This window comes from Podarcis erhardii (assembly GCF_964252035.2).
Source record: "Podarcis erhardii genome assembly, chromosome: 12".
NCBI lineage: Eukaryota > Metazoa > Chordata > Lepidosauria > Squamata > Lacertidae > Podarcis > Podarcis erhardii.
This window is the reverse complement of record NC_138513.1, coordinates 36,345,636-36,370,224: the sequence shown is the minus strand read 5'-3', so window position 1 is coordinate 36,370,224 and position 24,589 is coordinate 36,345,636. Positions and strand designations below refer to the sequence as shown.

The 24,589-nt window shown below is 40.9% G+C and overlaps 1 protein-coding gene and 1 long non-coding RNA gene across 3 annotated transcripts in view; one reads left to right on the top strand and one right to left on the bottom strand.

Moving 5' to 3' along the window:
* LOC309325843 overlaps positions 1-16,651 on the top strand; it is a 527,996-nt gene extending 511,345 nt beyond the window's left edge. The window contains exon 2 of the long non-coding RNA XR_014150065.1: positions 16,322-16,651. This is a non-coding gene — a long non-coding RNA (uncharacterized lncRNA). The remainder of the gene's footprint in view (positions 1-16,321) is intronic.
* Positions 1-24,541, bottom strand: part of ZCWPW2 (zinc finger CW-type and PWWP domain containing 2) — a 35,515-nt gene extending 10,974 nt beyond the window's left edge. The window contains exons 1-7 of one of the 2 annotated variants that reach the window (XM_081833827.1): positions 24,276-24,541; positions 23,112-23,248; positions 20,754-21,094; positions 19,632-19,791; positions 3,308-3,422; positions 1,773-1,831; positions 400-461 (exon numbers count right to left, since the gene is read on the bottom strand). In XM_081833827.1, the coding sequence (XP_081689953.1) occupies positions 400-461; positions 1,773-1,831; positions 3,308-3,422; positions 19,632-19,791; positions 20,754-21,040 (683 nt within the window). In that variant the 5' untranslated portion in view covers positions 21,041-21,094; positions 23,112-23,248; positions 24,276-24,541. The remainder of the gene's footprint in view (positions 1-399; positions 462-1,772; positions 1,832-3,307; positions 3,423-19,631; positions 19,792-20,753; positions 21,095-23,111; positions 23,249-24,275) is intronic. The other variant, XM_081833826.1, reaches the window with a different exon arrangement.
* Between the last annotated feature and the right edge of the window lie 48 nt (positions 24,542-24,589).

Sequence of the window (24,589 nt, the reverse complement as noted above, 5' to 3'; positions counted from 1 at the left end):
TCATATATCCGCCTTGCAAACAAATCAGAACGGTTGCTCAGTAGAGACCGAACATGGTCTAACCACCACATAAGCTCTGTGCAAGGAAATCAGAATGAATGCCAAGTGCCAACAAGTGCAAAAATCGTTTCCCTCAGCATCATGGGAGCCACCAGGGCATTTTTCTCAGCCGGAACTCACCAGAACTCAGTTCTGGTACCTCTCAGGTAGGCACCATTGCCATTATAAGAGGAGGAGGAGTTCATGGTGAGTTCCAGCTCCTCTTTTTCTAGAAAAATCACACTGGGAACCACCATTTTATAACAACACCACTTGGCACAGTAATCGTAGTGTTAATAGGCTGCCGAAGGGATGGTTTAAAAAAGTAACCAAATAAAGTCAAACTAACCCAATGGTTACCTTTTCTTTCTTCCAATTCTGCAACTACTTTCCCCTCCACAAGTTTTTGTCCAGGTTCTTGTCTAAGAAACATAACAAAAAAAAACATACTTTGAAGCTTTCCGTATTTAATATTTTTATTTAACACGATGTTATGTTTGCTGCTGGGATCAGTATGCTTGTGCTAAACTTCCCTCACACACCCCAGTCATGTTGTTTCAATAAGATTCAAAATGTGAGCCACGGTCAACCTGGTCATTTTCCCCATCTTCACCAGGAGCCATCACAGACAACGACTGGGGACTGAGAATCTTACCATTTGGGTAGCACAACTCACATAGGGAGTTTTGCTAGTTGAAACAGCTGGCTGGGGGGAATTCACCAACGCATGGTGGTGTTTGACCATACCTTTGTTGAAGGTTTAGTTCAGCTCTTTACTCTTTCTGTAAAAGTGAACCTGATTCTCCTCTACGTCAAAAACAGTTGTGCCCAGTATTTTATTAGAATTCACAAACTCATAAAATCACTGCCCCCCCCCCCCCGCTTCAGTCCACTTCACTCCCATCACATATTTCGGTCGACACCTGTCCAAAATGTATGCTGGTTACCAATTTGTATAATGTCAAAAAGTGTTACCATGGTAAGGTGACAGAGGTGTTATATTGTTTCATTTCTAAGTGAGATTCTATATTTAAATTCTCTCTATATTTATCTCTTTATTCTCTATATTTATCTCTTTAAACTCTCATTCCCTCCCCCAAAATTGTTCACTTAAAATTTTGATTAAGCATAATACACAGAGAAAATAGGAAAATGTATGAACTAATGGGACCAACCTCAAATTCAAGCAGATTTTAAATAAGCTAAGGACAATACTGTATCTCAAACAAGGTTGCAAAAAAAAAAAAAAAAAAAAAATCAGTTATGAGATCGGTGAAAATGAAACAACTATGTCAGACAGGTTATTATTATTATTATTTATTGTGTTTATACACTAACCTTCGCCTGGAGGATTCCAGGGCGGTGCACAGCATAATAAAAACAACCATTTACACAGAATAATTTAAACGTCTAAAAGCTACAAAACTAAAAACAACATTAAAGCACAACAGCACAATAATACTGCTGGATTTAAGGAAGATTTACCTCCCCAAAGCCTGGGAAAGCTCGCATGCCTTCAGCTGATTTCTAAAAATTAATAATGTGGGAGGCAACTGCACTTCCCTAGGAAGTGAATTCCACTATCAAGGAAATGCCACTGAGATAATGATAACAGCACCACAACAGCAGCAGCAACAAGAAGAAGAACTTGAAGCCGAAAGTGTAACTTTGGTTTGCAAACGAGTAGCCTCCACCAATCCATTAAGAATGTAAGAATACATATTAAATCTTACATTTTTTCTGCAAGTGATCATGTTAGATTTGGTTTTGGCTTCTTTATTCTTTACTACATCTGGGGGAAAAAAATGGTAAATGAGCAAAAGTAATAACTGAGTAAAAAATAGTTTACTGGCAAACAAAATTACTTTTCATAGTTATTCCAATCTGTTCTCTAATACATCAAGTTGTAATAACAAGACGTAGTACTGGTATAAAAAAAAATATTTTATTAAATATATAATTATATTATAACGGATTGAATGGTACCTTTCTGTACTGCTATAACTACCTGCACAAGATTTCCAGATTTGCACCAAACACACACATGGTTTAATCTGCTGTGGACATAAGAGCCAACTCCTGGGGGCAGAGGTCTCTTTGCCCCCCAATAAAAGATTTGAAGGGGCTGCCCCCCCCAAGTTGAAGGGCATTGCCATTCAAATGGTGTGCATGTGCCACATCTTGTGATCAATTATGTGGGGCGGGGCTTACCTGCGTCCCCCTCACCTGTGGAATTGTTTTACACAGAGCTATCACCTCTGGTGGCGCTATGGGTTAAACCACAGAGCCAGGACTTGCCGATCAGAAGGTTGGCGGTTCGAATCCCCGCGACGGGGTGAGCTCCCGTTGCTCGGTCCCTGCTCCTGCCAACCTAGCAGTTCGAAAGCACGTCAAAGTGCAAGTAGATAAATAGGTACCGCTCCGGCGGGAAGGTAAACGGCGTTTCTGTGCGCTGCTCTGGTTCACCAGAAGCGGCTTAGTCATGCTGGCCACATAACCCGGAAGCTGTACGCCGGCTCCCTCGGCCAATAAAGCGAGATGAGCGCCGCAACCCCAGAGTCGGTCACGACTGGACCTAATTGTCAGGGGTCCCTTTACCTTTATCACCTCTGGTGGTCGTGTTTTCCAGCAGTGGATGGTTTTGGGGGGCTGTGTTGCTCACCTGACCTCCATTTGCTTATGCTGCTGCTGCTGCTTACTGGAAAGTAGAAGGGAAGCGGGGAGGTGGTGGAGAGGTTAGTGCCGTGGAAGTGCACTGCCAGAAGTGCCAGAATGGCTCTTCCAGCGCCTTTGCACCATGCTGACCTCACTGCTGCCTCACCCCTCCTCCCAGTAAGCAGCACCAGCCTCACTATCTACAACTGATATGTTCTAGAGATGTCCACATTCAGGATTATGACACGGTCAACATGGATGAGACATCTACAGAAAATACATTGTGTGTTACAAGGAGGACCATGGCAGCAATCCAGCCACTCCTTGAAGGGACACAGCTTGTGCAGAATCAATCCCCACATATCAAACAGGTGCATGTCATGAATGAGCGCTAAGAGTAGAAGACAGATAAAGGAGCGAGGGTCACAAGCAATCTGCATGAAGCACTTATACATATAAAGCCTTAGTTTTCATTTAATAATTTGAAATCATTATATTACTGTATACTACAATTACTAGTATATTACAATTACTGTACTTGGGAAAGAATCCACTTTGCATACAAACAAACAATGAAGTCAATATATAGAGACAGAAAGCCAGATAACTGTACCCTTTTTTGAGAGGTAGCACATTTCAAGCCTTTGCTGAGCAGAACAGGCCAGCAATTTGTTTGCTTCTTCTAATGCACTTTCATACCAGACTTTCCCCCTCTTGTATACATTTGCCTACAGAAAAACACACACATTATATTAGTTATCAAAGTACTAGTACTATGTTTCTGAAATTACAAATACGTGCAAAAAAATATGCATGGACTCAGCTAGTCTTGGATATGTTACATACACCTGCAGTTGCAAATATATATAATTATATATTAATAAATCTAAGATTATGAACCCATTTTAATACCCCTCCCCAAAATGGAAACATGCATTTTTTAAAAAAATAGCTATCCATATCAGTTTTTAGAACTTACATGAGGTAGAGACACACACAGCTGACCCATATTTGGCAGTTTTGGGGTGACATTAAAGGACAACAAGTTGTCTATTTCTCTCATTTAAATGAGGAAGAGGATTATTTGATTTTGTCTCATAGATCAAAATGTATTTGCCTCATCCTGAGTTAGGTCCTGTTGGTAGAGTTTTGAACTCTTCATTTTTGGGAGCTTATAAATGAATGTAAATCCAGACACCTGCCTTGACTACACTGTGAAATCCAGTATCAACTACATATGCGATCAATCATTTTAAAAAATCCCATGTCATTTACAACTGTATAATTTAAATGTGGGCATTTGAAACAACACATTAACAGTGAAATTCTATACAAGTCTACTAGGAAGAAAGCCCTATTGAGTTCAAATAGTTGTACTGTAGATAAGACTTTAGCCCAAACCAGTAAAAATATGCTGTTTTACTAAGTTTTGTACTAACTATAATTAGGTCTTTGAGAATTATTTTGCTTTGAGTGGAAAGGGAAATAAAGTAAAAGTGAAGTAAAAATAAAGCTGTTTTGAGGGCTTCCAGTGTGATGAAGCACTGGTGAGAAAGAAGGCCCTATGCAGCAATGAAAAAAGGAATACAGCATAGTTTAGACAAAAGGAGACTCTGTAGTTTACAGAGAACTAGACCTGTGGAAGCTGAACTGTAGAAGCCACGCAATTTTTCACATGCTCTTGAACATGCCCAGTTCTGCTATGTACAGAGCCATTTATTGGTATCTAAACTATGTGTCATAACCATTTCAACTGTTATGCAATCTCTCTTGTAGGCTTAAGGCACAATAGTTAGCAAAACTATGAGCATGACCTGGAACCTTTGAAACAATGAAATTCATTTGCAGTACTTGCTGATCAAACAATATATTGCAACTTGGTAATGCTGTTTGTTAGCATTTGCATTTACTGAACTGAAATCAAAGTTGGGGGGGGGGAGAAGTCTTTAGAGGCAAAGATGAAAGGCTTCTATTCTTAATTTATACAATCCCAAAATATAGGCTATATGATTAAAGAGATTTAAGTTTAGAGGGTTACCTTAATATTATAGAAAACAAATCTAACAGAAATGCCTTTAGCTTGTTGCTAGGCACCAGTAACTAAACTCAACATCTAAACCCTGCTTATGCAGAAATTGTAAATTGCATTCTCCTTGATAATAAAGAGAACTGATTAGAAGTTATTAATATTTTCTTTCTTTTTACCATCATCTTGTCAACAGACAGTCTATTTTTTGAAGCACAGCTTGTTGGATTAGTTTCCTACGGGAAGATACAGTTTGTATAGGGGAGCGTGGAATCTCAATCTAGTCCTCTATAGACAAAAGGCTGCTTTCACCAATGTTATCTCTTCAGAGAAGGGAAGGAAACAGTTTCTGAATGCTTTCTTGACTACTGTCTTGGGCCCTGCTCTTCTTTAGTTCCAGGGCTGCTCCTACCATTAGACAGAGTGAGACAGCTGCCTCGGGTGGCTAATGTCGGAGATGAGAATCCTTCTACCATTCCCTTTGCACCTCTTAAGTTATTCTGTTGCCCTCAGGTAGGGGAGAGGATGTGGTCCTTTCACCAAGTAAGATCTGGCTTTTGCATTTGGAACAGGGAGGTGCCATCTTGACCTTTTCCTCAAGCAGCAAAATAACTTGTGTTGGCTCTGCTCAGTTCTGATCAATGCTATACCCATGTGGTACTATGAATTATGAAACCTGTACAACATAATTTTCTTCAACTAACACCCCTGCAGTTACTAGTTATCTGAGTCCAAAGTGCACATAAAATATTTTGACCAGGGCCCTGTGGGACTTGACATCTTTCCGCAGGGCCTGCAAAACAGAGCTGTTCCACCAGGCCTTTGGTCAGGGCGCCTGACCCCCCTCCTCTGGCAATCTGCACAGAATTTTGCTTATTGGTTGCCATAAATTTGATTTTAATTAATTTTTATAATGAAATGTTTTTAGAATCGTTGGATTATTTTGATTGTTGTTAGCCGCCCTGAGCCCAGCTTCGGCTGGGGAAGGCGGGATATAAATAAAATTTATTATTTTTTATTATTTTTCCTGTGTTTTATTCAGCGGCGTAGCGTGGGTTGTCAGCACCCGGGGCAAGGCAAGTAATTTGCACCCCCTAACCCGGGGCAAGGCAAGTAATTTGCGCTCCCTAACCCAGGGCAAGGCAAGTAATTTGCGCCCCTAACCCCTAACCTGCCGCCGCTGCCAGCTTCTTCTTGCTGCTGCCTGGGCTGGGGTATTTACGGTAAGGTAGCCACGGCGACGGCGGCGGGTCCGTGTCAGGTGACCTGAGGCGAGTTGCCGCTGGCGCTGCCGCCCAAATGACGCCGCTTGCCCGGAGGAGGAGGAGGAGGGCAGAGAGGCGAGGAAAATGCAACATGGCCCAGCCGCTGCAGCAGCAGCGGCGGGGCTGTGAGGAGGGGCTGCCTGGCGCGCCCTCCGCGGCCCTGACGCGCGGGGACCGCGGTGAGCGCTGAGAGCCGCTGCCTGCCAGACGCCTTCAGCCCGGACGCGTGCACAGCTCGTCGGTTCCACGAGACATGGGGCTCTGCTACAGCCTGCGCCCGAGGCACTTCGGTGACTCTGGAGGCGGCGAGTGCGCCCCCCCAGATGTTGCGCCCGGTGCGGCCGCCCCCCCTGCACCCCCCACGCTACGCCACTGGTTTTATTTATTGTGATCGCGTAGGTAAGGTGAACATAAGTTGCAGGCTTACTGTACTACCTTTCACCAGGAATATCTGCCCTATCAATTGTTTAGTTATTTATTTACTATATTTATACAGATGCCCCATAATATGTTCTCTGAAACCCCCACAAAGCAAAGAAACAAACCATACCACTCATATTCCAGCAAATGTGGATTTTTAAAAAGAAACACATTTTATATCCGGGAAAATGGAGTAAAGCAAGCAAGCAAATTATTTATGTATACTGTACATCTTGCAGTTAATGCATAAAAGCAGCCTAAGAAACACTTTAGAGTTCTAGTTCAAAGTTGAGATAATAAAGCACTCAACTATAGTACCCTCATGGGTTTATGGATCAGCTCCTAATACACAAGGTCACTTTGAACCTTTCAAAAAAAATATATTCATTTTCCTACCTATCAAAAATGGTGGTATCTCTTTCTCTTATACAAGCTGACTCGCCTGTCTTGGGTATACCCCTTTCACAATAGGCTTGTCTCTTTATCCAGATCTCATGTACTCCTTTAAAATACAAATGTGCTACCAAGCAGAGTAAAATGGCTAAAAGCAGTGCTATTTTTTTCTAGAGAAAGTGGTCTGGAACTGAGTTCTGGTGAGTTCGGACTGAGGGGAAAAAGCCCTGGATAAAACCATTTGTTATTGAAACATTTAAGATTGCACTGCCTTGTAGACATATGGTCCTGGGCTCCCTGTTTCTCTTTTGACAGCCTTCAAACTTCTAGGTCCATGCAAGGATGATCTAAGGTGTCTATACAACTGCCAGTATTGGGAGAATTAGTGTGCACAGTGACATTCTAAATCAAAACCAAAAAAACATTTATGAAAGGTTTTCCACCTCAACCATTGCAAGTAAAGCTTCCAAGCTTCCAAGCACTGCTCTCATGGGGCCTAGACCAAGTTCTCAAGTTCTCATGGAACCCCCTTGGTTCCATGAGCTACTCCCCAGTGCCCCCTAACCTGTAAAAAAAGGATATTATTCTAAATAGTGGTTTGCACGACTCACTGAGGAACATCACACAATAAAAATCAACACAGTAAAAAATTAATTGCTCACTTATTCAAAACCTAATTAAAACTAGTTTAATTTCCTCACAAACTTGATCCAGTGATACCAGATTTTCAAACTTTTATGGTCATTTACACCTCCAGCTGCTGCCCCATGCCTCTAACTGCCCTCCTAGGTAATCCCACCATCCAGCAGGGGGTGGCACCCACCCCCTTTGGGAATCACTGGCTTCAACTTTTAAAAGTCAAAATACAAATGGAAACGTGTTTTTAAAAGTCAAAATACTTTTGAAGCATGTCATTTTCCAACACTTAGGCTGTGTACACACTCCCATTTACTCTGTACCCAAGGCACTCCGTGTCAGGAGTGTGTGCAGGAGCCAGGCCCTGTGACCGGTAGGGCTTCGCAGGATCGGGGGTTTCCTAAGTTTGTTCTCAAGAGGCAAGGTGTAGCTGCACAGGTGAGGCCGATTGGTAACTCACAGCACCTGGTGGCAACAGGGGATATAAGGTCAGCATTTCCCTTTGGCTCTTTGCCACAGCAACACGCTTTCTGCCTTGCTGAATTTGGCTTCTTGACTCCTGGCTTCCTGACCCCCTGACTCGTGACACCTTGCTTCCTGACCCTTGCACCCTTGGCTTTGTGACACCTTGCTTCCTGACCCTCACACCCTTGGCTTTGTGACTCCTTGCATCCTGACCCTTGGACCCTTGGCTTTGTGACTCCTTGCTTCCTGACCCTTGCTTCTTGACTCCTGGCTCTCTGACCCTTGGCTTCCTGACTCCTGGCTTCTGGACTCTCGTTCCTGCTCTCACCCCACCGTCTTGCCCCTGGTCCTGACGTCCTCCGCCAGGACTTCGACCGCCCGTAAACTGGACCGTGACACTCCGACTGATAGTTTGGGAAGTAGTTTACCCACAACATTAGACACAATCTGGTGTTGTTGTTTCTTAATGAATTACTGTTCTGATGTGTTTTTCTCCAGCCCAGCTTCGATCCAAATTAAGAAAAATAACAACCTGGTTGCATTTTACACCAATAATGTGCTGTCATGAATGAGCCACCTCCCAGGGAAGGGTTGCTGCCAGCGGAAGACAGCAGGAAGGAACAGAGAGGGTTAACTGCCATGCAGGATGAGCATCGGTTTGTGCCAACTCCACCGCCCCTTGGAATGCCGACCGATAAGGGCATGGCGGGGAGCCAGCTAGAATGCAGTCAAAGCTTGCCGGAAACACAAACAGGCAGGGAAGAATTAAGAGACAGCTTCTCAGAGAATGGGGAAGAGTAGGGTGCTGACGCACTCAGTCTGAGGTCTCGACGAATGGGAGGGCTCCAAGATAGGAAGTAAAAAAGATGTGGAACGAAAGCTCAGTTGCTTCTGGTCTTGCTGGAAGCAGGCTTCAGAAGGGTCATCATGACTGATGATGGCGGGGGCTGTGTTAGAGCTGTCCGGAGTTGTCTATTGTTTTGACAATAAATCATCCTTTTTAATTAGCTACACTCGCTGTGTTATCAAGCAGGGGACTGGACTCCTGACCTGTGCACACAACCTTGGTTAGCAAGTCTGCCTTGGTAATCCAAGCACATTCACAGATGATGTTGTGAACCCAGAAGTTTTGTTAAGATCTCATGCACAAATAGGATCAGTGACATGATTTTATTTTTATTTTATTCTGGGTTGGTAAAGGCTTCAAAAGGAATAGATGTGGGAATGTTATTAATCATGCCCTCATTTGGCCTTTAGCCTTGACTACTGCATTAAAAAATAATCAAAGGGCCAGTAATACCACCGATCACAACAAAGGGGACAACATATGTACCCAGCACACAAACACTTTATTAAATTCTTTTTGCTTTCCTAAACTTCTGAAATAAATGTCCCTGAAACAAACAGATAAAAGGGGGAATAATGTTAGTCCAAGCCAACCCCAGCCAAAATGACAACACTTTGGAAGGAAATCAGTTTTTCCATACTGTAGAATCACTTAAGATTACAAATTGGTCCTGTGCATGTTTACTTGGAAGTAAGGTCCAATGGATTGAATTAGACTTTATTTACATATAAATTCATCTAGAACTGTAGCTTTAGGAGACATTTCCAAGCTTGGTGTCATCTAACAAGGTTGAGCAGCTGGTTAGCTTCCCATTCACCTCTCTGCGTTTGGGAAAATTAGAGTGACCCACAACAATTATGCAGGCTTTCCCAGTATTGCTTTTTTATTTTTGTACCCACTTCAGTTTCTGGTGCAATCCATTGTACATACAAGTCTTACTAAAATGAATGGTGTTGCTTCAGATGAATGTTGCTTGATGAATAATGCTCTTACCCCAAGCCAAGGCTTTCTATTAACATCCTTTTATTATTATTATTAAACTCTGAGTTAAATACAGTTTAGTATTTTTTAAACAGACCCAGAGAAATCAATGGGATGGAATCTAAACTTAAGTCAACTTTAACACAGACCCACTAAAATCAGTGGGATTAAGTTGGAATACATGACTAATTTAAGCATACCTATCTCTGAATCCAACCCTACGTATTCTGTATAGCTGTCCAAACCATGAAGCTGTTCAAATAGGCGAAGCTAACTTTTTAAGTATATGCACCATACAAAAGTAACAACTTGCTCTTTGTAAGGAATGCTCTGCATCCTCGTTGCGTGTGTGCATGGTCCTCCCTGAACCTGCAACTTTATATTATATAGGAGCATACACAGAATAGAAAAGGGTAATTATTTTAATAAACTGAATGAACTACACTGTTTGTTTGCAAGCTTTCGATTTATTTATTTTTTAAAAAAACCCCAAGCACAAATGTTAAGAGCAAAAATAAAAATTAATTGTGTTGTTAGATCTCCATAGTTGGTTCAATTAACACAATCTTCCTGAAAAATCACCTTTTTTTCAGAACAGCTAACACAAAATCCTAATTATTTTAATTCCCTTAATTGCTCCAAATAACTATGCCTAATGAAAGACCCGTTTGCCCTTTAAATACTTGTAATTAAAAAAAACAAAAACAAAACTGGAATTATGATAGCAAAAGTAGTCATCCTTTTGTGTGTCTATCAAGGCGGGTACATGCTAATTACAAGAGATGACGTCATTCACAACCTCTTCAGTTTGATATAGTAATGTATGCACAACAATTATGTGCACACATAACGCAGTAATGCACACTTTTTAAAGAAATGACATTGTGATGAAATGTGTATTACTTGATTTAAGGTATTTTCTTGACAATACAAGCACACAAATAAGGAATTTCCAAGAAAGTTATTTACAGTACAAGGGATTCAAGCTAGTGCGTTTTCAATATACATGTGTGCCACCTTGTGGTGAAATACATATTTTAAAAGATCATCTTAAAATTTGATTGCAAGGAATCTGAGGCACGAAAGAACCTAACTTAAGGGTAGGAAACTTGTGCCTTCTCCCCAAGTTCTAACAAAAGGCCTGTCCCCCCCCCCCAACAAAAATGCTGGCTACACCCATGGCAAGGAGGATGCTGAACTTTCCCCCTCAAATTGTTCTTTCCTCTAATTGTTTCTCTTCCATATTTTCTCCCTGATCTCAGATATCCATTGGGACAAAACCAGCTAAAGATAGTCTTCCTATCCAAATGCGTTAGTAGAAGCTACACTGCCTTTCAGAACACTGTGCTCACCTCTGGTAACTCAATTTCTAAAAGGATAACTGGAGAAGGTACAGAAAGTAGCAACTAAAACGATTAGGGAAATAAAGCAGTGGTTTTACGATGGCAGAAAACGTGACGAAGGGGAGACATGATATAGATTCATAAAATGTTGAAATAGGTGGAGAAATTATTCTCTCTCTCAATTTTAATTTCCCAGCCCATCCAATAAAATTGCTCACTCGTTTCAATTAAAATAAGCAAGAGGAATCAACTTGTGCAAACCATAGCTAAGAAACAGTGATGGCTGCTAAATTAGATGGAAACTTAGTACAGAAAGTCATTGATCTGTAAGTTGATTAGCTGTGATAGTTAATAATAATAATAATAATAATAATAATAATAATAATAATAATAGAGCCTCCATATTCAGGCATCATACTTTTAATAACCAGATAATAACTGGGGGAAATTACTGGATATAGCCATCTCCATGGTTACTCAGCTTGCAAGCTTCCAAACATCTGACTTACTCACTGTTTTAAACAGCATGTGCAACTAGATAGGCATTTGATCTAATCTAATAAAGCAATTCCTAGGGCTTACAAAACCTCACTATAGCTCTTTCAAGATACCTCATTTGTGTATTCCAGCTTAACCATTTCAAACTCTAATCCATTATCCAATTAAGATGACATACAGATCTAAGCTGATTATGCAATATATGTTTAAATCCTAGTTCTTAGGTTTTAACTGAACTGTATTTCAGGCTGTAAATGATTTTGGAATCAGAATGAAACTTCCCTTTTAAAATAAAAAGCTTTTCAAATATTCCACTTAGTAGAATTATCCTATTTTGTATTGATTATTCTATTCACATTGGGGTATTTTTCCTCTACAAAACTTATTTCTCACTTTGTGCATGTGGGTGTGTGGGTGTGTTTATAACATATCAAAAAGATGAAACAAATATCTAGAAGCAGATATCTTTTAAAATGTCATTTCAGCTTAAACAGGGTACTGCTATTTTTACAGGCAGATACAATCTGCTTACGTGACTAAACACTTCCAGAAATTGACTTAACTATTCAAGAAGTGCTTTCAAAGATTGCATTTTAAGGGAAATCCATGTTAAATGAGCTAATGGTGCAAGGGAGCGTCAATTATGAGGCATCATTTATTATTTAAATGAAGTAAATCTGAGGTACAGGGACGTGGGTGGCGCTGTGGTCTAAACCACAGAGCCTAGGGCTTGCCGATTGGAAGGTCAGTGGTTCAAATCCCCGTGGCGGGGTGAGCTCCTGTTGTTCGGTCTCAGTAGTAGTTCGGTCTCCCTAGTAGTAGTTGGTCTCAATACTACTTTCTTTGGTGTGCACTCTCAGAAACGAACTCCCTGCATATACCAGCAGCCTCCCTCCTTTCTACCTTGGCTGCTTTCTGAGACTGCAACCAGAAAAGTGCTGCTGGCAGGAAGGGTTTATTATCTGAGCCTCATATTTGCTTGGAAACAGATTTAAGTAGTTTTTAATCAGTAGAAAATTCAAAATGCATGTATTAACACCTAATAGCTATACATCTATAACACATGGATTCCAATCCAGAATTGATACATAGATCCCAAGCAGGAAATTTCAAATGCAAGGTTATTTAAACTTGCCTTTACAAAGTGCAAATTATCTGGATTTATAAACAGGACAGAAATTCACCAAAAGTAATTGACTTGGCAGCCGTCACTGAGAATCTTTTGGGCAGGTTCCATCAGGAGAAAAGAGCAACTGATTTTTGAAAAGCAATTTCTAGATCATATTAAATATTCAAACTTTTATTTAGAACTTCAGAATAACTCAGGAGCTTATAATTAAAAGATATACCAGCCAAACTTCAAACTAAAGCACAGATAAACTCTAAAATGCTATATGGGCCCCCGAATGGCAGCATCTCCCAGATGGATATTTTACAGGCTCATTCATTCAAGTGTTATGATCTCACACCAGTGAATAGGGTAAGTGCAGTACAACTGACTTACCAGCACTGACAAAAATAAAAAGATACCTGCATTTTCTGGAGCTGTGCCAACGAAAACAGCAAACCCAAAAGCAGGAGCTGTGGCACTGAAAACAAGTACCGTATTTTTTGCTCTATAAGACTCACTTTTTCCCTCCTAAAAAGTAAGGGGAAATGTGTGGGCGTCTTATGGAGCGAATGCAGGCTGCGCAGCTATCACAGAAGCCAGAACAGCAAAAGGGATTGCTGCTTTCACTGTGCAGCGATCCCTCTTGCTGTTCTGGCTTCTGAGATTCAGAATATTTTTTTTCTTGTTTTCCTCCTCCAAAAACTAGGTGCGTCTTGTGGTCTGGTGTGTCTTATAGAGCGAAAAATACGGTATTCAGATGTTGTCAGAACCAGAAGCTGCAGTGGACTTAAAACATGATACGTCATGCCTTTAGTTAATATTTTTACTAGATCTAGTTAAGACAATTTTATTAAACTAAGCTTTCCTTAATATATTGCACAGGATAACAATTTCTAAATATCTCTGAAAATTATTAATTGCTAATGTTTCTGGGTTTCACATTTTATCTCTGCCACATCTATTTTTAAGACTAATCTACTTTATGCATATGCAATTATTCTGGTCAGTAATTAAAAGATATGAATGTTTACTTCTTGTTGTTTTCACTATAGTGTGCTTTATTATTATTTTGTGGTGTTTTCATATCTGTGAAGATAGTAAACCACTTGGGGATAAAGGAAAATATCAGGAACAGGCTAATTTCAGAAACCGACAAAGGAATTCACAATGTCAAGAAGCCTTTGGTTCAAGTGCAATTTGTGGTAATTATATCTGAGTTAATCTTAATAGCAGGCTTGTCTGCTTATGAAGTACAGCCACTTCTTGATCAACAGAGCATCATCCTGTGTTTAGAAGCTGTTTGAATCATCTATGAACCCTACAACTAGGCTCTGTAACCACCCTCATTTTTGCCATCAAAATGTAGCACTATTGCTTGGATACATTTGAGGAGCCATACAGTTGTTTCAATAACTGTATTGCCTAAAACAGGCTTCCTCAACCTCAGTCCTCCAGATGTTTTTGGCCTACAACTCCCATGATCCCTAGCTAGCAGGACCAGTGGTCAGGGATGATGGGAATTGTAGTCTCAAAACATCTGGAGGGCCGAGGTTGAGGAAGCCTGGCTTAAAAAGTATAAAATAGTAAGTTGTTACCTGTGCGATTTATTCTGGAGCAATGTATTTCAGAATTCTGCTGCAAAAGTATAATTGTTTATGATTACCCATTCAGCTAGAGTATTCCTTTAACGGTAGAAGTTTCCCCCCACCCCATACCTAGCTGGCAGTTAAGTCATCTGTTTATTAGATGTTGAGACAGAGAATCACAACCATTTCCCTATAATACATAATCAAAAAGCTCTCCCAGAGAAGAATGTCCTGAAAATAGGATTCAGAGAGAAGTACACAGCAGAGGTCAAATGTTGTGCCAATTAATATACAGTGGTGCCCCGCAAGACGAATGCCTCGCAAGACGAAAAACCCGCTAGACGAAAGGGTTTTCCGTTTTGGAGGTGCTTCGCAAGACGAATTTCCCTATGGGCTTGCTTTGCAAGACGAAAATGTCTTGCGAGTTTTTCCGACTTTTTCCCCCTCCCCCCCTTTTTCTAAGCTGCTAAGCCGCTAAAAGCCGCTAAGCCGCTAAGCCGCCAATAGCGCTAATCCGCTAAGGGGCTTGCTTTGCAAGACGAAAAAAACGCTAGACGAAGAGACTCACGGAACGGATTCTTTTTGTCTTGCGAGGCACCACTGTATATATATATTAATTACTGTATTTATTTAGTAGTGGGTTGACAAAGCAGACGACACAGAGATTTCTCCAAGTGGTTCTTTATAGTAAGCTGGGACTGAACTGAACTGAACAGCTCAGCTGGCCTGCTTTTATAGGCAGCTGGCTGTCAACATTGTAACAACAACATCCCAGGATTTCCTGCCTAAATTAACTGACATGGACCTGAGTGAAAACTATATACACAATACCCCTGGTGGCCAGGGTGAGTACTTCAATACATAACAGTATTCATATGCGGCTTTTGGAGGAGCTGCCTTAAAAAAGCCAGGAAAGTTTTAAAAGCAGTGATAGCAAGCATTTTTGAATTGGGGCGTTTCAAGCGACAAAGCTGCAGTGCTATGGCAGCACAACTTGCATCTGCTGAAATTCCCTCTTCTACATAATTCTTAACGTGAACCTACATTTCCAGAGGTTGGGCATTCCTGTCCTAAAGGATGGCTTATGAATACACAAATGTGTGAAACCAATAGATCATTAGCCTGGTGCATGTTCCAAGAAAGGTTGAATAAAGACTGTAAGCTGATGCAGCTGAAGCTAAGCCACATTTACTTCCTGTAAATAGAGCTATAAGATTATGGCCTTGAGTGGAGACAGTATGACAACAGCCAAATAAAGACTGACTGTGTATATCTGCTTTCAGGCTTTTCCGTCTCTCAGATAATGACATGGAAAAGGCCTGAGAACAGTCATCAGTCATTTCTTTAGTCAACAGTGACTGTCCTTGAATTTGGTAAGGGAAGAAGAAAGGAGTAGATTTGCAATGTCACATAAAAAGAAAACAGGCCAAGTAGAGAATGAAAGGAAGAATAAAGAAAAAAATATGATGGAGTTTCAAAGATCAATCAGAGGACAGAAGAGCATTTATTGATAGGCAGGCATTTGAAGTGGAAATGGCAGAAATAAGAGGAGATTTAAGGGCTTTTTATCAAACTACTAAATGATTGGCAGGAGATTTAGCTACTGAAGAGTTCATACAATAGGAAGAAACTTTACCCGCACTAAAAGGAGCAAAAGAAAAGATTTGAGCAGCATTTTTATGTTGTACCAAAACTAACACTTAACTTTGATAACATAAAAAAGTGAATGGATCTTGACATTTGCTGTTTGAAAACCACTGCTGACAGCTGAATATTAAGGAGGTAAAAGAACATCACACCACAACCGCTCAACAGAAGTGAGTGGCGAAATCAACTTAACTTAACTGCTTTTCCAGCTGCACTGGCTCCCACTGGAGTACAGGGTCAGATTTAAGGTGCTGGTTTTGACCTTTAAAGCCCTTCACGGCCCAGGACGCTCGTACCTATGGGACCGCCTCTCCTGGTATGTCCCACGGAGAGCCTCAAGGTCCATAAAGAGCAACACCCCAGTGGTCACGGGCCCTAAGGAAGTTAGATTAGTTCCAACCAGAGCCAGGGCCTGGTGGAACGCTCTGCCTCATGAGACCAGGGCCCTGCAGGATCTGATTTCTTTCCGCAGGGCCTGTAAGACAGAGTTGTTCCGCCTGGCCTTTGGCTTGGAGCCAATTTGATTCCCTCCCCCTCTTTCTTTTTCCTTTTTCCTCCTGTGATGAGGCTGCATTTTAATATTTTAATGTTTCAATATTTTAATGTTGTATTTTAATCTTGTTTTTAAGTTGTATTCATTCAACTTGTTTTTATTATTGCTTGTTAGCCACCTTGAGCCCAGCCTTGGCCGGGGAGGGCGGCGTATAAATAAAAATTATTATTATTATTATTATTATTATTATTATTATTATTAAAACCATTACAGTTTTTTCATCAGATTGAATGGGAAAGTGGTTACAATCAAAACTTCCCAACCGTGATGCAACTAACCACATAAATTGACTTGGGACTACAAAAATATATTGAAATATATTCTTCAAAACCCTCTCCAGCCACAGATGTGGACTTACAGCAGGTGATGTGGAAACATCTCCAACTGATCTAACATGTACAACAATGTGCAAATGAGGAAACAAACTGTATACACAGCCTCTGACCCAGAAGCTAACAAAGAAGCCTTTGACTAGTAAAAATGAAATCCGTAAACGCTAGCATGTGTATGGAAAATTCATCTGTTGGTAGACAGCTAATTTGATCAAAACAGTAAAGGTATGTTGACAGTTTAATTCATGCTGTATTTTATAGACGTTTAGACTGCTTTTTAGGCAAGATTGTTTCTCAAAATGGTTTACAACCATATACAAATACAGTACATGTCCATAAAACCCATCAGCAACATTCTTTTAAACAGTTTAATGTATCCAAGTCCATCCCAAAAGCATTTAGACCAGCATACCGAAACAAAAAGTCACACACCTCACTCTGAAGAACAGCATCCAATATCTTAGGTTAAAAGGCTTTTATATAGTTATACTACTGTTGTTGTTAAACACATTATATTCTACAGTAAATGATAATATGTTATTAGACTCTTGTATTTTGCAGGGAGGGGTTGAGTTGTGGGTTTTTGCTGTGTTGACATTGCAAATACTTAAACACTGTAACCAACTATGTATTTATTATTATGAAGCAGTTATATAACTCTCTTTTTTTGTATTTTGTGGACATTATTTTAAGTAGCTAAATCATGCTAACATGATACCATGCAGTAAACCACCCTGTGGCCTTTTGGCAAAGGGTGGTATACAGTGGCGTAGCGTGGGTTGTCAGCACCTGGGGCAAGGCAAGTAATTTGTGCCCCCTAACCCGTGGATTTGCGCCCACTAACCCTACCCCTAACCCTAACCCCCAGATGTTGCGCCCGGTGCGGCCGGCCCCCCCGCACCCCCCACGCTACGCCACTGGTGGTATATAAATTTCTTACATAAAATGAAATAAACCTGCATCTTTAAGCTAATTTAAAGTCAACAACAGATGAGGATTGCCTAATCTTTGTTGGAATAAATTTATGTAATTGTAACATCTATCTGCTGTTGGCCTAGATGAGCAAAGCATGTTCTGAATTCCAAAAGTTAAATCTTGTGCATTAAAGGTAGTGAATGAACTGTAATTCTCCAGTTTTAGAATTTATCTAGACAAACTGCAAGCTAAGGCTGGTTGCTCTCCTCCACTTCAACTTCATTCTTCTTGCCACAGTATGAGCTTGAAATAAATGTTTGTCTGGGGTTACAAGAGTACCACATTACTGTGACTCTCTGTCGGTTACTATTTCATTACTATTATTTTTAAAATCCAGTTTAGGACCAGATTTAAGGCTCTCACATGTTGGCTTCACAAAGCCATGCAACTGGAAGCTAAGGCTGATATACCACATAATGGATGCACACCATAATGATGTAATGCAATATCACAAATTGTGCTTTTCCTTGGTCTTTTAGATGGTGAGGATGAAGTTCTAGAGTCAGCAAAAATGCCCGTCTTAGACCTGTATTGCCTTATGAAGCATCAGAGCCTTACTACAATGCTAGAGCAATCTTGTTACAGGGAATCATCTCAGGTTTCCGAATACATCTCAGATTTCTAAAGGTTGACAAACACTTGCCAAACCATTGCTCCCCTGTCATATTTCATAACCAAATAAATAGGCATTGCTCACAGCATCCAGTATGTAGCTTCTGTATACAGTGGTACCTCGGGTTAAGTACTTAATTCGTTCCGGAGGTCCGTTCTTAACCTGAAACTGTTCTTAACCTGAAGCACCACTTTAGCTAATGGGGCCTCCTGCTGCTGCCGCGCCGTCGGAGCACGATTTCTGTTCTCATCCTGAAGCAAAGTTCTTAACCCGAGGTACTATTTCTGGGTTAGCGGAGTCTGTAACCTGAAGCATATGTAACCTGAAGTGTATGTAACCTGAAGCGTATGTAACCCGAGGTACCACTGTATACTGTTGTAATCCTGGCAAAAATTCTGCTTCAAAAATCAATCTGTGCATATCCTATCTTCCTTTTTTTGCCCACAGTTGCTGCTACAGCCCTCAATGATGGGGCATGAAAATCTTAATAACCTTTTTAACGCTGCTCAGAACCTTATCAAACAGTGAAAGATTGCCTTCCTCAGCACTGAATAAAGCGCATCTGTAGTTTTCGTGAAAGTTGCTGCACCCGTGGCAATTTTCTTTAGATCAATTTAGAATTTGGTACATTTACAGACCCCATCAGGTCCGGCAGGCTTCACATTATTAGCTCAATATATGCCGTTTACATAGATTTTTTAAGGCTTCTAATAGCAGAACCTTTTCCATGCAGAAGTGTATGGAATTTTCAAAATAAATCCACAGCCACTAACCAGAACTGTGATTCTTGCAAGTTTGAATCTGTGTATTATTTAACAAATGGGTGAAGTCATTTCTGACAGCACCAACCATCCTTTGGAGAAATGGAGAAACCAAATTCATTTCTCCAGCTACTCCAAAGAGAGGATCAGTGGAATTTTGGCCTAATAATTCATCAGCTGTCAGGGTACAAATGCCTAGCAATAAATAAATAAAAACCAGTTCTTTCAAAAATTACCTTGCTGGCCATTCAAGTGGTAGGTGTAAGCTGCCGTACATTGGAATCTATAAGTCAGAGGTAATGGGTGTTCTGTATAACCCTAAATAATTTGTTGACAAATCTACATTTTCAATCCCAACATTCTGCTTCTATGAGGTGTTTTTTTGTTTTTTAGTTATGAGGGAAGTTCATATCTAGCAGATATGTATTATGTGGTTTTAAAGTTATGATCAATAAGAAAACAAATACAGTTTTAAAAACTCCTACCTTAAATGAGCTAGGATAAATGCTAATATATTTTATAGCAGCCCAGCTCCTAGAACGGGGTTTTCCCAGGAATTCTACATGATGACTTTCAACATCTCCATCCGAGTCGTATGTTACATACTGTCCATTAGTAGGATCAGGACAAAGAATGGCAGGCCATCTTAAAATAAAATGTTTTCAAAAAATCAGTTCGGGGAAAGAAAAAGCATATAATACACATGCTCCCAATTTTTTTTTAGTCAGAAACATCAATAACTGGCAACTTTATACACACACCCACACACACACCAGCACAGGGATCTTTAATAACTTGTCTTTCAAAATAAAGGCACATTGCAGAGCAATCCTATGTACTTGATGGGGATCTGCAGTACAGCATCCACAAATCCACAGCCTGCTAGTTTGGCATGGCCAGGCAGGAGCTGTGTGTACATGGATATTTTCATCCTGTTGCAAAAAAAAGAAAATGAAATCCTAAAATAACCATGCCAGCTCCTCGACTGTCATAGTTAAAGGCTCACTTTGGGGGCATGTTAAGAGAATGAGGAATACTTTAGTCATCTAGGTCCAAGCCCATGCCTGACAAGCTGTTGGAATACCTCATTTTGGAGCCCACCACCAGTGGGAACAATGCTACTGGTACATTTACACCCATGGAACTTTCCACAGGTACATTGGGGAAGAACCTCCAGGGCTGACCTGCTGGCACAATGCCCTTTCTGCTGGTGAAGCAGCATTTCTGTCACATCCTATGACTCTTTAGCCAGCCTTATGGGGAGCTTAGGATTGCTCCCCTACTTGCTTTCCTTGTTCTTGTGCTTTCCTTGTTCTTGTAACATTTGCTTGTGCTTATCATGAACAATCTTTTTTTAAAACAAACAAACAAACAAAGATGTTTTCCACTTTCTCCTATTTTTTTCTGAAGCATACTGTTTTAGTATACTTTTTAACTAGGCCTCCTGAGACAATATCAGAACAGAATAACTGGAGTAGAATGGAAAATTGTTTTATCCCCCATTCTTCAAGGCTAGAATTGTTTTTATGTCTTCTCAGACTACTGCATTCAAAATATATAGCGAATCTGTGTTACCTGCAATTAAATGTTAACTTTTTAAACCTTACCTTGGCCACCGGTACATTTTCACCAAAACTAAGCTTCCTAGAGGAAGCTTTGAATACACATATTTTAATCCATGTTTTTGAAACTGAGACTCCTCTGGAAAATGTTCTTCAGAAACAGAACAGTTGTTAAACCAAGGATCAGGATTCATATAACAATACCATGGTTCATTAGGAGCAATATGCGTTGCATCATCATGTGATAAGAGTCTCCATTTTAAACAGCTGCTGTTCTCACACTGCACCCATACTTTATCTAAATAAAAATTATGCTCTGTTATAGAATCCATATAATATAGGATCTTCACTCTTACAGGTCACAGCTTGATGAATACTTGTGTCCTCTGAAATATAAAGAAAAGAACAGCGTCAAATTAACACAAATCCAAAAACCCAAAAACAAATAGCTACTATTAAACTCCATTAATCATAAAGCCCTAGCTAAGCTCTCAAAAGCAAGTGATAGTTGATGGAAACTGCAGAAAATTAGCACATATTGACCTATTTCCAGGGTAAACTAGAACATCTACTAGTCAAAACATTTATGAAGAAAAATTATGCAAAAGGGGTAAGGAAGGAGTAAACTTTAAGAGAACAAAGTAGATACAAAATTAAATGCCAACAACCCTTCATCACTATACCATTCCTAGAAATGAAGACTGAATAATAAATGACTGCACCGACACCTTCCTTCCCTTAGCACAAGGATGAAAAGCCTGCAACCCTCCACAGGCTGTTGGTTGTTATAACAACCAGCTACTTACTGTTTCTGTGAAAAGTCATTTTGCATATAAGCTCTAACTCAGTTGTCTAGTATTTGCATTATATTGCCATTTAACCCCAACCTTTACGTTTTCCCTTCCTTTACAATCATGTTTTATATGCATACGGTAAGTTGGGAGCATGCTCCATGCATCTTATGAAGTGGGCTCTACTCTTATGACAGCTTATGCCATAATTTGTTTGCCTTTAAGGTGTCACTAGACTCCAGGCAAACCTTCTCTGACCTATGGCAGATGTTTTGGACTACAACTCCCATCGTCCCTGACCATTGGCCACACTGGTTGCGGCTCATGGAAGCTGAACTCCAGATATTGAACTCAAATATCTGGAGAGCCACCGTGGGTCCTCACTCTCGCCCTAGCAAACGGTGATCAGCAGTGATTGATCTTCATCACATACTGATGGCTGTGTGGCTATAAACCATTGTTCACTAAAAACCATGGCTATTGTAGGCCGAAAGGATTGTAGAAATAGGGCCATAATATGAGGTTCTACCCAGATAAAGTGGAATCCTTGGTTAGGAGAAAGCTAGAGACTAGAGATAGTAGTAAAGCAGATGAAGTCCCAGCTGAGACAAAATGAGTACAAATGGCTTGTGATGAAGCAGATGATGGCCCACATAGCTCAGTAAAGAGACTGGGAGTCTCAAAAACTGGTGGGCAAGAGGTGTATCGCTTTCATATTTTGTCTACCATTTCAATACCACAAAAGATGGGAATGAACATTCTATGCAAAAAAAATATTATGTCTTAGGAGTGTATTTAGGTTGTCATGGTGCAAGGAGCAAATTTAAACCGTACTTTTCAACTCACTGGTCATATGAAAATACCACACTAAGCCTTGGTTTAGCACAGGGGTAGGAACCTTTTTAGCCTGGTGGGCCAGATTGTCATCTGTCCCCACCCCTGTGGGTCAACTTCGACATGTGGGCAGTCAACCCACCTGTCAGTCATTTGATTTTATAATGACATCTGGAAAATGGCAGGTAAGTTGTCCCAACCAGCCGGTTGCCAGGTACTTGGGAACTGCAGCACAAGGAGCCTTGCCAGCCTTACACTCAGAAAACATGTCAAGCTTAGGGCTTGGGAAATGGTTTTCCGCAGTGACCACCTGCCTGATTGACTTCCTTGTGTGGAACTTGGTTGCACAGATGATCCAGCCAAGATCTCTTGCTGCATTTTGACAAATATAGCATAACATGAATAAGCTGCAAGCCTTGGGCTCAATTGCTCCCCTTCCTCCCCGCATGACCAAGCCGACATGTTTGGAAGTTTTTACGATGCCTGGGACTGATTCCAAAAGACATGGAAGGCATCAGCTTGTCGAAGACTGGTTTAAAACAAGCCAGGTGACTTCAGGTGTTTTTATGGGTTTTTATTCTGGGAACTCGGGTGATTTAGGGTGCTTCCAGATGGGCATTTACCGGTGCTGCTCACGCATGTAAGTTTTTTTTACAACTTCCATGTACCCTCAGCATCAAAATACTGTAAAAGCCAATATTATTATTTTTTAATAGTATGCCAATGGCTTGCTTGTGGCATCTGAATGATTCATTTGCAGTAACTTGGGTCAGATTACCTGAGAGAACACCTTCTTTTATATAGACCTGCCACCGTTCACCAGTATCTTCAGCCGCCACTTTTCTGATTGTACCCCAAACTGTGGAAACCAGGAGAGCCTTTTCTGTGGTGGCAGCTACCTTGTGAAATACTCTCCTAGCCGAGGTAAAGTTAGAAGAAGAGTTTGGATTTGATATCCTGCTTTATCACCACCCTGAGGAGCCTCAAAGCGGCTAACAATCTCCCTTTCCCTTCCTTCCCCACAACAAACACTCTGTGAGGTGAGTGAGGCTGAGAGACTTCAGAGACGTGTGACTAGCCCAAGGTCACCCAGCAGCTGAATGTGGAGGAGCAGGGAAGCGAACCCGATTCACCAGATTACGAATCCACTGCTCTTAACCACTATACCACACTAGCTCCAACAACTACATAGAGTTTCCAGCCCTTGCTTAAAACATATTAGTTTTCCTCTTTTTTTTTTGACCAGAACAATCAGAAGACCAAAATATTAATAAGGAATGGGGGAAAATTTATAATTTACCTTAAAAACCATTGTAAACAGCTAAAATTGTTAGTAGGATTGGAATAACACTTGTAGTGTGATGGTGAATTTTGGACATAACGGAGATGTAAAAGATTTGGATTATATTATAAAATATTCAGGAGGAAATGATTTACAATAGGACCCACAAAGGGGAGGAGGAAAGTCCAGGAAACACTTTTAATCTTGTTTTTATGTTATATGTTGGATATGTGATAGTAAAACTTTAATCTGAAAAACCAAATAAATAAATATATATAAAACACTAGTTTGCCCAAGCATTTTCCCGGTGTTGGTGTTCATTACATTTATACTTTGCCTATTCTCCCAAGGAGCTCAAGGTTTTCCTCCTCCTCTCCATTTCAGTCCTCACAACAACCCTGGGAGGTAGTCTAGGCTGAGAAATGGTGACTGGCCCAAGGTTACTTAGCGAGCTTTATGGCTGAGGAGAGACTCGCACCATGGTCTCCCAAGCGCCATGCCTATCATTATTATTATTATTATTTTAAATGTTGCTTGCTGCAAATATTTTACGGCTTATGGAATCCTCTCGACTACAAAGCATTATAAAGAAGTGTTTTAAAAATAAAACAAAACCAAGCACCCAAGCCCTTTGTCTGGGAGCATCCTGGCACTACAGACCTAGGCATGCCTACTCGCGAGTAAGCCCCACTCATTCCAGTGAGACGCACTCCAAGGTCAGGGAGGACGAGGCCGTGGCATTAAGAGACGAGAAACAGCCTCACCTCACGACACGACCTCCCCAGAGACGAAGCCCTGACAGAAACTCGGCACTACAAATCCCGCCATGCTCCGCGCGCCCGCGCTGCACGCTGGGAACGGCGCCCTTCGCCGTCCGTTTAACCCTCGCGCAAAAGTTAAAGGGGAACGGAGCCGCGTGGGACTACAAATCCCGGCGTGCCTCGCTTTCTTTGCTTGGGCCGTCGCGAGGCTTT